The 12,958-nt window shown below is 41.3% G+C and overlaps 1 protein-coding gene across 1 annotated transcript in view; it reads left to right on the top strand.

The window, feature by feature from the left end:
* Positions 1–12,958, top strand: part of LPCAT2 (lysophosphatidylcholine acyltransferase 2) — a 157,433-nt gene that overhangs the window by 45,375 nt on the left and 99,100 nt on the right. Inside the window, exons 2-4 of the mRNA XM_030204309.1 lie at positions 3,773–3,912; positions 5,618–5,835; positions 9,897–10,009. Coding sequence (XP_030060169.1) covers positions 3,773–3,912; positions 5,618–5,835; positions 9,897–10,009 — 471 coding nt within the window. The remainder of the gene's footprint in view (positions 1–3,772; positions 3,913–5,617; positions 5,836–9,896; positions 10,010–12,958) is intronic.

Raw genomic sequence — 12,958 nt, 5'->3', positions numbered from 1 at the left:
GAGAGGGCCCAAAAGCCTCTAGAAATTTAATGGGGTAGCTTCCTATGCAGGCTCTGTTTGTTACATCACCCATGTATGAAGATTTAAGTCCTGCTGTCCTAGTGGAACACCTGCTACAGGTAAGTAACTTCATTTTGCTTGCAGGCAAGCTGTAAAGTTTATTTTGTTTTTGTTTTTTTGGCTTTTGTTTTTTAAAGTCCTGATTTGCACAGATAAAAGGCCTTTATACCCACAGAATGGACTTTGAATATTGCCCTCAGAATTTAAATATTAATATTAATTAAATACCCTAATTAACTATGTTCTTGTTAGATATATATTTGTATCTGTTTTAGGAGGCCTTAGATTGTGTGGCTGTAGACACAAGCTGTGGCATTTTGTAAGGAAAATGTATGGGGTTTTTATTTTGTGATATTCGTATCCATAGAAAGGTAAAACTAGCAGATCATCTTCAGTTTAATTTGCTATGGTAGAGGAAGGTTTTAAACATTTACAAATCATTACCAAAGTAAATACTTACAAAGTAAAGCATACTGACAGCTTATATTCTGTGTACATTTTGTTTTCAGCAGTGTTTGATCTACTCCAATGTTCTTCATTACTTTTTTCCAGTGGGGGCCACTTTTGGCAAAATAACATCAATTGTTGGACAAAGTGAACACGCACGTTTGTTGAAAACTTGATGCTCTGCCTTTCAAAATTAAAAACAAAGCAGTTTACAATATTTAGAAAAATAAGAGGACCTAAAAAAGAACTGCAATTCTGATAGTTAAAAATCCCCACATGCACTAAAACATTAAACAGTAACCATCCCGGGAGTCACGTCCGCTCCTGGCCCCCTCGGAAAATGCCTGAATAAAGAGGGATACTTTCACCAGGGCCCTAAATGTTACTATAAGATTGTCCTGATGGTTGGATTATAGCCTGGTACATTGAACAACTGGAGTAGCCAAAAGATGGGTAACTAAGGACCGCAATGTATGAGCAGGGATATAAGGCATATTGAAAGAAGCAAGGTAAGAAGGAATGCCAGTATGCAAAACCTTGTGTGCAAGTGTCAAAATCATGCTGAACATGATAAATTGGTAGCAAATGATGTTTAAGAGGAGGGGTAACATGATGTTTATATGTACGAGTAAGTAACCGTATTGCTGTATCTTGAACTGTCTGAAGCCTTTTTAAAAAATGTAAAGGAAGACCTATATAAACCACATTGCAATAATCTAATTTGGATGGTACTAATGAACACAGTAAAGTAGCACAAGATGTTTCAGTCAGATATGGATACAATGAACGAATCAGCCAGGGGGGACTTAAACGTGACCTGGTAACATTACTAATATGAGGCTCAAATGTTAATGGTAAGTTGAGAATAACTCCAAGATATTTAAGAGAGTTTACTAATGTTATTGGAGAACCCAAAATGGTAGGAGACACAACAAGCAAGTTTGAATGGCCTGTGATCCAATTTGTTACAGGACTTCCCTCTTCAGATATAGCTAGCCTGGTGGCTCCCCTTCTGACATGACTCATGTAATAGAAAATCTATGTCCTCATGTTCTCCCCTCTTTTTTATTTTCTCCATTACACACTCTTCTTCATCCAAAGACCAACCAGTTTCCATTCCCACCAGCCATCTTTCACCATCCTGTCTCTACCCTCAACCCCTTCAAGCTGGAACTCCCTCCAATTTAATCTCTGCCCCCATAGGCGGTCGGTGGCCCAACTGTTTGGGGGGGCTAAAGGGGGCGGGGTTAGGGGTGGGGCCAGTGGTGGAGCTTAAATCCATAATTGTCTGATAACACACAGAAAAAAAAAAGTCACAATTAATACCTTTTATTAAATTTAGGTATTAGCTATGTATCATATGTCAAAGAATAAAGTGGTTGCTCAAAGCATATACTACTACTACTACTACTTAGCATTTCTATAGCGCTACAAGGGTTGCGCAGCATATACTAACCACAATCGCTCAACTGCAAAACACTATGCACAACTTTGTGCAAAAACACACACAGAACCTTACTGTACCATAAATATTACACTGGGCAGAACCTAATACACCAATATACCACCCATACGGAAAATGCAGACTGTCAACAATATGAAACAAGGGATCATAATATCACAATTCTCATGTAGAGCCACAAAACATCCTAATTCATGTTTAATGTGGGATAAAATGCCATAAATAAATATAAACTTTTAATGTTGAGCACCTGATTCTCAAAGTGGACATATTCCAAACACTATAATGAAATGATTTTTTTTCTACCTGTGTTGTCTGGTGACTTTGTTTTTCTGATCATGCTAGCCCAGTATCCGATTCTGCTACTATCTGTCCTCTTAACTCCGTTTCCAGGGCTTCCTTTCCATTTATTTCTTTTACTTTCCGCCTTTCTTCTTCATTTCTGGCCCTCAGCTTCTGCCTATTTTCTTCATCCATGTGCAGTTTTTCTCCTCTCTTCCTTTTCCCTCATCTCATCTCCTTCCTCGCTTTTCCCTTCCCTCCATCGATGTCCAGCATTTCTTCTCTCTCCTCTCCTATCCCCTGCCCTGCATCCACCCATGTGCAGCAGTGACCCTCCTCTCCCCTGCCCTGCACGCACCCATGTCCAGTGACCCTCTTATCCCCTGTCCTCCATCCACCCATGTGCAGCAGTGACCCTCCTCTCCCCTGCCCTGCACGCACCCATGTCCAGTGACCCTCCTCTCCCCTGCCCTCCATCCACCCATATCCAGCAGTGACCCTCCTCTCCCCTGCCCTGCATGCACCCATGCCCAGTGACCCTCCTCTCCCCTGCCCTCCATCCACCCATGTCCAGCAGTGACCCTCCTCTCCCCTGCCCTGCATGCATCCATGCCCAGTGACCCTCCTTCCCCTGCCCTCCATCCACCCATGTCCAACAGTGACCCTCCCCTGCCCTGCATGAATTATTCTCCTCCCTCCCTCCGAATCCTGACTCTTCAAATTCTTCGGGGCGGGCGCCGGGCGGGCAGGCAGTTTTGCCTGCCCGCTGCGAGCGCTGACTCTCCCCCACTGCCGCTGCCGGCGTTCACGCTTCAAAATGGCCTCCGAGACTTAACAGAAGTCTCAGCGGCCATTTTTAAAGGGCGAACGCTGGCAGCGCCAGCGGGGGAATCAGCGATGGCAGTGGGGCAGGCAGGCAGGCAAGACTGCCCCGAAGAATTAGCACACCACCGTCGCTGCGGCTGGGGAGGCTTAGCCTCCCCAAGCCTCCAATACCGGGCGCCTATGTCTGCCCCCCCCCCCCCCCCCCCCCAATATTTTTTGCAGATGCTTGTTGGCTTCAGGAAAAGGTATTGGTTTCTTCAGGCACCATATGACTTTTCAGTGAGTTTGAGCTGCACGGTGCCATGACTACTTCATTGCTCTTTCAGTCTCATGAAAAGTTTGGAAAGTACACGGGTCAGACTTTGAGAGCGCATGGCACAGGTAGAAACAAAACTGTTAATGACCGTGGTGTCAGCAATAAGCCTAGGTATAAGGTGGATCAAGAATGTGTATGGAGGGAGTCAGGGGCCTCTAAACATTATGTAAATATTAAATATTGTGAAGTTAATTATGGCTCCAAAATAAGTGTTACCAGATAGACTTTGACCATTGTGAGTCATTGTTACCATGACAAATTAAATTAGTGCCGCCTTTTCTGAGTCCTATTTGTTTCTCCCTAAAAAGGGCCATATTATAATTTTCAAATTTCCATAGATAGTGTTAGAAAATTTTCCTTATCTGCATTTTCCTTTTCAGATGATCCTACTTGGAATTATTCTGCTGCCAATCCGTCTCATACTCCTTATGATCATTTTGCTGTTAATGTGGCCATTTGTAGCTATTGCAACTGCCTGTTCTCCTATTAAAGGGCCTCAGCCTCTCACACACTGGAGAAGGTAAGAATTCATTAGATAACCAAAAAAGTATCACTTTAGTTTTCCTGTGTCTTAATTTGGCCCTGTATCTGCCTTCTTGAAATGTGATCATGTACCTAGAGCCCAAATGTTTAGGGGTTTTACAGTTTATTTAAGATTTGATATACTACAAAGTAATTTTTTAAAAAACTTTATTTAATGGCTTTTCACAATTTTACATGATACACATGCATGGAAATACAATGAAAATTTTGAAAATAACTCTCAAAGAAATAATTAACAATACTTTTTCACAATCAAATTTTTCATTTCCTTAGACCACAATCTAAATCAAAGGGAAGGCGTGTAAAAGATAAGGAGATCATAATGAAAAATTATAAAGCAAAATTAGTAAATGGCCTGGTCTGTAATTTCCCATTATATACATTTAGTAATCAATTGTCTTACTCTTACTCTTTTAGCTTATTGGATAGTTTTTTCATTTCAAGAAAATTTTTTAGGTGTTCTGGTTCAAAGAATACATATTTATTTCCCATATATTTAACTAAACACTTGCAAGGATAAACTAATAGAAATGTAGCTCCCATTGCCCTGGTCTCTTCTCTTAAAGTCAAAAATTGTTTCCTCCTGTCTTGTGTTGATTTAATAACGTCCGGAAAAATCCAGATTCTTTGTCCACAATATGGTTTTAAGGAAATTTTAAAGTACATTTTAATTATAGAATTCAGATCTTGCTCAAAAACCAATGATACTATTAAAGTTTGACGTTGAGCCACTTCTGAGATTGATTCTTCTAAAAAAGCTGAGATATCTTGGATCTCTTGAACATTTTGTTGTGATACCAGTGGTTGTTTTGAAGATAATGATTCTCCAACCTTAACACCAGCTTCTGATTGTTTAGGTAATGTTAAATAGTAAATCTTGTGTAATTTTGTTTTTTACGCACGTCCTCTATGTGCATTGGAAACCAAATGGTAATCGTCATTCTATGTGCGTAGACAATTACCGTGTGAGACCTTACTGCTAAGTCAGTGGATAGCGGTAAGGTTTCAGACCCAAAATGGACATGCGCCAATTTTTATTTTGCCACACGTCCATTTACGGCAAAAATTTTTTAAAAGACCATTTTTACAGACGTGCTGAAAAATGGATCTGCGTGCGCCCAAAACATGTGCCTACACTAGCGCAATCCATTTTTCAGCACACCTTAGTAAAAGGACCCCTTAACCCTCCATTGCCCTAAGTACAAATAAGTACCTGTGTATACTATGTAAAATGCTTTGAATTTAGTTGCAAAAACCACAGAAAGGCAGTATATCAAGTCCCATTTCCCTTTCCTTCACCTCCACCCCATATTTCATTTCCAGTATGTGTACCACATCATTAGCTGACAGAGCCCAGATCATTTCTCTGTTGTGTTGCTTAATCCATTTGGTTTTGCCTGCACTCCATCAGGCAGGTCTCCAACTCTGCTAGTGCACTCATCCACCAGAAATACGTCTGCTCCAGCAGGCAGGGCCATGGCTCCCTCCCTACTTCACTGCTCGCTATCTTTTTGTCAGAATGCACACTGTACCTAGTGCTGTATGCTTGGTGTAGTCTGTGTTCAGATCACCTTAACATTGACAAATTACTGGTTTTATTATAGTGGGAGGATTATAAATATAAGCTGCATGTACTAACTTAATTTGTTTTCCTTCCCCCCCCCCCCCCCCCCCCCCCCAAGGTTGTTAATTCGTCATTTTATTGGTTTCCTGGCTCAAACTTTGATCTTTTCAATGGGATTTCTAGTAAAAGTGAAAGGAAAGTGTGCAAGTCATTTGGAGGCACCTGTTCTTGTCACAGCTCCCCATTCATCGTTCTTTGATGCGATTGCTTGTATTGTTGCTGGATTTCCTTCAACTGTCTCCAGAATAGAAAATGTGGATATCCCTATACTTGGTAGTAGGTATATGTTTATGCACTAATTTTATTTGTATCAACTATGGGTATTTATCTTTAATTCTGTTTTTAGAACACTAAATATATAAGAAGGACCATTTTTAAAGTCCTTTTCATAGGTAAAGCTATATTTTACCTGTTGAAATGGGCATTTTGAAAATTGCCCACCCATTATGTAGGTAAAATTCTGTTTGTAATTTTACTTGCAGGAGAAGAAAACATTGTAAGGCCAGTTTGCAGCAGGTATGAAACATATCTTGTAAACTTTCTAGTGTGTGTGTACATTATTTTACTCTGAAAAAGTATTCACACAAAAAGAAGTTCAGATATGTGGTTACTTTTCCTTTAAGCACTTTTCAAAATGACAATGCATGCGTGTTTTCACTTTGAAAATTTATGCATGGATTTTGTAGATATACAGGTAGTTTGAAAATTGCTCACATGTAAAAAGAGAGTTATTGTTGTAATGCAGAATTGGAACTGTCATCCACATGGTAACCCACTGTTTTTACTCTCCCCCCCCCCCCCCCCCCCCCCCCCAGTAATCCTTTGACACAGGTTTTGCAGTGTTCACTGTGGGGTTGATTTTTCAAAGGGATCTAGTTGGAAAAAATTAGGAGTTGACTGGCTAGATCAAAACCTTTACTGGCTGATATTCAGCCTGCGGGAGGCAGGCTGGCTATGTCCCGCAATTAGCATTGACCCCAGATATTTAATGCCAGGCCGTTTCCGGTGACCGGCATTGAATATCCAGGTTTTTTTTTTTTGTCTGGTTAAACTTAACCAGCCAAGTCAATATTCATCGCTAGCCTGTTAAGTTTATAGTAGTCAAAGATAGGCCTGCTATTTGGACGGGACTATTTGGCTGCGAAACTTAGCCGGCAATGCACTGCATATTTGTAGCTAGCTAGTTATATCATGCGATATAGCTGGCTAGCCACTAAGCTGTAATATTCAGTAGAAATAACTGGCTATCTCGGTCTGAATATTAGCACTTAGTCTGTTAGTCTGCTGGACTGAGGGTTCAATGCACGAAGGCAACCGTAAAATATGGCTGCCTCAGTAAAACTTACCAAGTCTAAAACAGCAACCGATGCACAAAGGGAATCGCATACAAATGAGATGCATGGATACCCCTTTGTGCATCGGTCATTGTTTGTGACTCAGCTATGAAATGCATTTGACAGCTTGCACAAAGATCCCTGGTGGACCCACTTCCTGACCCTCACCCCCCCCCCCCCCCCCCCGAAACAATTCCCTGGTGGTCCAGTGGACCCTGCACACCTAGCAAAATCATCCTGGTGGTTCAGTGGACCCAGCCCCCCCAACCCAGTAAAGATCTATCCTGGTGGTCTAGTGACACACACCCTCCCCTGCCCTGCCCTTGTCAAGTTGGAGGCAGGAGAGTACGACCTTGGGCTTCCAAAATGGCGGCACACAGCACCTGCCTGGTGCATTCTGGGATGCACTGAGTGGTGGTAAGCAAACTTTTCCAGCACGCTAATGTTTGTGCATCGGGGTATGAGTGACTGATTTGTAGCCAGGTAAATTCTTGTTGACAAATGCTGGGGACCAAGCCAGAAGGTAGGGCTATTAACTCATGGCTCATAAGAACATAAGAGTAGTCATACTGGTCAGACCAATGGTCCATCTAGCCCAGTATCCTATTTTCCAAACAGTGGCCATTCCAAGTCACAAGTACCTGGCAGAAACCCAATTAGTAGCAACATTCCATGCTATCAATCCTGCGGCAAGCAGTTGCTTCCTCATGTTTATCTCAATAGCAGATTATGGACTTTTCCTCCTGGAATTTGTCCAAACAATTTTTAAACCCAGTTATGCTAACCACGGCGACCAGAATTGAACGCAATAGTCGAGGTGCGGTTGCACCGTCCAGCAATACAAAGGCATTATAGTATTTTCGGTCTTATTCACCATCCCTTTCCTAATAATTCCTAGCATCCTGTTTACTTTTTTGGCCACTGCTGCACACTGAGCAGAAGATTTCAGCGTATTATCTACAACACCTAGATCTTTTTCTTGAGTGCTGACCCTCAAAATGGACCCTAGCATCAGGTAACTATGATTCAGATTATTCTTTCCAATGTGCATCACCTTGCATTTGTCCACATTAAATTTCATTTGCCATTTGGATGCCCAGTTTTCCAATTTCTAAGGTCTTCCTGCAACATTTCACAGTCCACACATGTTTTAACAACCTTGAATAGTTTTATATCATCTGCAAATTTAATCACCTCATTTGTTCCTAGTTCCATTTCATTTATAGATATGTTAAATAGCACCAGTCCCAATACAAATCCCTGCGGCACTTCACTGTTCATCCTCTTCCATTCAGAGAAATGACCATTTAACCCTACCCTCTGTTTTCTGTCCAATAACCAGTTCCTAATCCATACCAGAACCTTGCCTCCTATCCCATGACTTTAATTTTCTCAGGAGTCTCTCATGAGGAACTTTATCAAAAGCTTTCTGAAAATCTAGATATAGTATATCAACCAGCTCACCTTTATCCACATGTTTATTCACGCCTTCAAAGAAATGAAGCAAATTGGTGAGGCAAGACTTCCCTTGGCTGAACCCGTACTAACTGTGCCCCATTAAATCATGTTTGTCTATATGTTCTGTAATTTTATTCTTTATAATTGTTTCCACTATTTTGCCTGGCACTGACGTCAGGCTTACTGATCTGTAATTTCCTGGATCACCCCTAGAAACCTTTTTAAAAATCGGCGTCACATTGAAGATTGAACTAGGCTCTGCTGTGCCTGCTAGAGGCTATCTGTTAATGCTGGAGTACAAAGTTCAAGTTTTAAAACTAGGGGGAGAAAGAGTATGGAGACTAATTGATAAAGTTTGTTTTTATATTTTTATTCTGCGTATCATTAACCTACATTTCTTCCTTTAAACTCCAGTCAAGTTCCCCAAACACAGAGCAAAATAATGTTCACTTACCAGAGAAATGTCCTCTTCTCTCAGAACTTCACAGAAAGTTAAGTGGGACCTTTTCTCATTATATAGTTTTGAATCTAAGGGGACTGCTTCAAACAGACCCTTTCAAGCTAAATCAGTAAAAGGATTGCCCTTAAAAACCTTTGCAAATATTCTACTTCCTCAAACCTTAACACCTAATTCAGGTCAGTAGCAGTGCTACCGCTCCAACAGCCAAAGAACAGAAATTAACTGTCTTTTAGAACAAACTATGAGCCTTGCTCAATTTGCGAAGGGTTTTAGGGCTTTCTGGGGGATGGGAAGGGGTAGATTGGGAAGTAGGATAATGGTGGGGCTCTTTGCTCAACATTTTAAATTTATTGAGATGCTCTGCCCTTTAATTTCCTGGAGTCATTTTTTTTTTAGTCATTGCTGTATAATTTTCCTAGAAACTATGATCTACTCCATAACCATCTCTTTCTTTTATACCCTAAAAATAAGGTGATATGCAAATTTCTTTTTCCTTTTTGGAGATATAACTTTTCCTGTTTGAGATTCTGTCAGCTGCTTGTGACCTGCATTGGCCATTGCTGGAAACAAGATATAGGGTAGATGGATCATTGATCTGACCCAGTATGACTGCTATTATGCTATTATGTTCTTTGTGGGTTTTTAAAAATTATTTTTGAGTATTTTCAAGTATATATAGATATATAAAACAAAAACAATTATGAGAACAACAACCACCAGTTGCTTCCATTACAATCAAAAAAACAAAGATTAGGCTAGTCATGGAGTTCACAATCATTGCATATTTTGTTCACAGGAGTCCAGTGGTACCCAGGTTTTAGCAACTGATGAAACATTTTAAAGTTTGAGAGTGAGAGCAGTTTCATATTTTCTAATCACACAAAGGTGACACCACCATTCAGCTGTATTTAATTTGGAGTTATTCTTCCAATTACAAATGTTCTGTTTATGGTGTCCTGCCTCAGCACCTTACTACAAAGCCTATATCAAAAGATGATTTAAGTTTGAGCAGAGTTTTTTTTAAATGTTTTTTAAAATGTTTGACTACAGTGAAATAGAAATCCTCTTGTGTATTTATTTTAAAGGACTACTTCGTGCCACTCAGCCTATATTGGTATCACGTGTTGACCCAGATTCTAGAAAGAACACTGCAAATGAGATAACAAGACGAGCAACTTCAAATGGGGAATGGCCACAGGTAAATTTTAATTACAGATCAGTGTACAGGAAACTACAATCTTATTCATATTGAATAATTATCATCCTGATGCTGAAGTGTGAAAATGGGTCAGGCATTTGATATACCACCTTTCTGTGGTACAACTAAAACGGTTTACGTGTTATATAATGTTTGAGCACATTTTACTTATAGACTTAGGCAACTTAGTTGCATGCTTAGAAATATAGACCTGATGCCTGTAAAAACAAAACAAAACAAAAACCTATGCTAGTGTACCTTAGTATAAAGTTGAGATGACTGTTAACACAGCCTAAGTACTATGACTTAATTTACATATTCTTTGCTACAATATCTACATCTATTGGTTTGTGTTTGTTTATTGCAATGTAAATTCGTAGTTTGTGGGTCAGTCATTAGCTCATTTTGACATTTATGGAGATGTAATAGGAGAAAAGGAATCTAAAGCACTGGAAATGAAGCCAAATAAGAAGAGCACAATGGACCTGAAAGAGTGGGTTGATAGCCAGACTTTTTTGAAGGACCTGACATGGGCCATATTTCGGCAGATTGCCTGTGTCAGGTGTTGTCAATGTCAGTAATACAGCCTGGATAATAGTGTCTGTTCTTTCATTATCAACGGACAATGCCACCACATATAAAGGTAAGAGAGAGCGTTAGGTGAGTTATCTGTCTGTCAGCTGTGAGAGAGAGACAATTCGCCCAACTCTCTTTCACTTAAATAGAGAACCTTGGCAGTGTTTTTTTTTCCCTTGCATTGAGAGAATTACTTACATAGCTGTTGCCTTTTATTTGTGGTGGAATTTCATGCTGATATTGAAAGAACAGAGGATAATATCCAGACTATTACTGACATTGATGTCCCCTGCTGCATGTGTTCTGCCGAAACATGGCCCATGTCAGGTCCTTCAGTAAAATTTTTTGCTGTTAACTCACTCTTGGAGGTCCATTGTGCTCTTTTTGCTTTGCTTATTTATGGAGGTGCACCTGGCACTGTATTATGGAAGCTAGTTTTATTAAGTTGCATGGTTGCAAAATATGTTGATACTTTTGTACTCTCATACCTAGCAGTTTATCTTTTGAGAAATTACTAAAGGTATACAGGTACAAAAGTATCTACATATCGCTGTTCTGAGCAACTGGAGTTTTTTTTTTTTTTTGGGGGGGGGGGGAGACAATATGGATAAAAACTGAAAGTTTATTTATATTTCATATACTGCTCTTCAGCATAATCAGAGTGCTGTATAATAACACATAAGAAGGAAAAAAGCTCCATAATTCATGAGAGTATTTAGACAAGGCAAACAAGGCTATCCGTGTGTCTTCCAGAACAGACGACATCTCCCTCACATCAGGGATAGAATAAGAGGGGAAAGCTCGTCGAAATAACCACATTTTCAAGGAGGATCTAAACTGAGAGTAAAACTGTTCATATTAGAGTTCTGCTGGAAGTACATTCCAGAAGGCAGGGACCACATAGAAAAAGGCATCATGGTGGGTCTGTTCTAGAACCTTTACTTGGAGCCTGTGGTGAACAGTACATGGAATCTGGCAGACTCTCTCCCTTTGGAGCAGGCCGCACAGCTTCACAAGCCGGCCCACAAGCGAATAGGGTGTAGGCATTATCTGGCCAGGTGCACCTATGATACTTTTGATGTTGTGTCCAGACTTTCTGGTGTGGGTGTGGGGATGAGCAGAGTCTCCTTCCTGTCTGCATGTCTGACTGACCTGCAACCACTGGTTCAAGAGTGATTGATGGACATGACCTGCTGTGCTGAGAGGACAATTCGTTTGGAGAGAAAATGGAAGAGGTCGCTGACCTTATTTAGAAACATACAGATACTATCTGCATCTTCAACAAGAAAATTTTTGACCAGGCCTAGTTGGCATTCCTACTACTCTCAAAGGCATAGGTTCCCATCTCCCACTTGCACAGGCGACTGAGGCCCAGCATCCGAGGCCTCGCCAGTCCCATTCTAAGTCCCAGCCGGCTCCCCAGTCAAAACAGGGCATGGGTTTTTGACTAGCTCCAGCAGAGCATATCCCAGTGGTTCCCAAACCTGCTTACCATCATAGTGATGATAAATCTACATCTTTATTGTGCTGTTTTCTTGGTATAATTTGCTGCAAGGCACAGAATTTCAAAACACACAACAATGCTGATCTTTTTTTTCTTATATAACACGAGGAAAAAAGGCCCGTTTCTGACACAAATGAAACGGGCGCTAGCAAGGTTTTCCTCGGAGTGTGTATGTTTGAGAGAGTGAATGTGTGTGTGTGTGTGTGTGTGTGTATGTGACAGAGAGAGAGTGAGACTGGGTGCGACTGTGTCTGTGAGAGAGAGAGTGTGTGTGTGAGAATGAGAGTGTGTGCCAGGGCCCCCCCTCCCCTCCCAGTTCCAGGGTCTCCCTCCCCCCTCTCTCCCTCCCAGTTCCAGGGCCTCCCTACCTCCCAGTTCCAGGGTCGCCCTCCCCCCCTCCCTCCCTCAGTCACCTTTGGGGGCATACCTTACTGCAAGGTCCCTGCCTCACCCTGTACTCTCATCTGACAGGATTCTGTGCTCTCCTCTTGGCTCTCTCATTCTCTCCTCACTTAAAAAAAAAATCTGAGAACCATAAAATTTATTTTAAACAAAGAATTTGCGGAGAGTTAGGGAGTTAGTTCCTATCTGACTGACTGCTGCTGTTCTCGGAGCTGGAGCGTTTACCTTGGCTCCGGCTGTCAGTGCTGCGCTGCAGGGGGGATCAGCTGGTAAGTGCCGGCTTTGATTTTCTTTTTTTGTAGCGGCATGGCAGCAAAAACTGTTAAACGCTGTTCCCGTTGTGGGAAGCGGCATTCAGCGGCGGGAGTTTGTAGTGCTGAGTGTGCTAATGTGTCTGAGGCAGAGGGGCCTTCCTCCATCACGGAGCCGATGTTTTCCCGCGCTAGGAAGGCGAGGGGCTGCCAGAG

This window comes from Microcaecilia unicolor, chromosome 5 (assembly GCF_901765095.1).
Source record: "Microcaecilia unicolor chromosome 5, aMicUni1.1, whole genome shotgun sequence".
NCBI classification, from domain to species: domain Eukaryota; kingdom Metazoa; phylum Chordata; class Amphibia; order Gymnophiona; family Siphonopidae; genus Microcaecilia; species Microcaecilia unicolor.
Note: the sequence above shows the minus strand (reverse complement) of the source record. Positions and strands in the feature narration are given on the sequence as shown.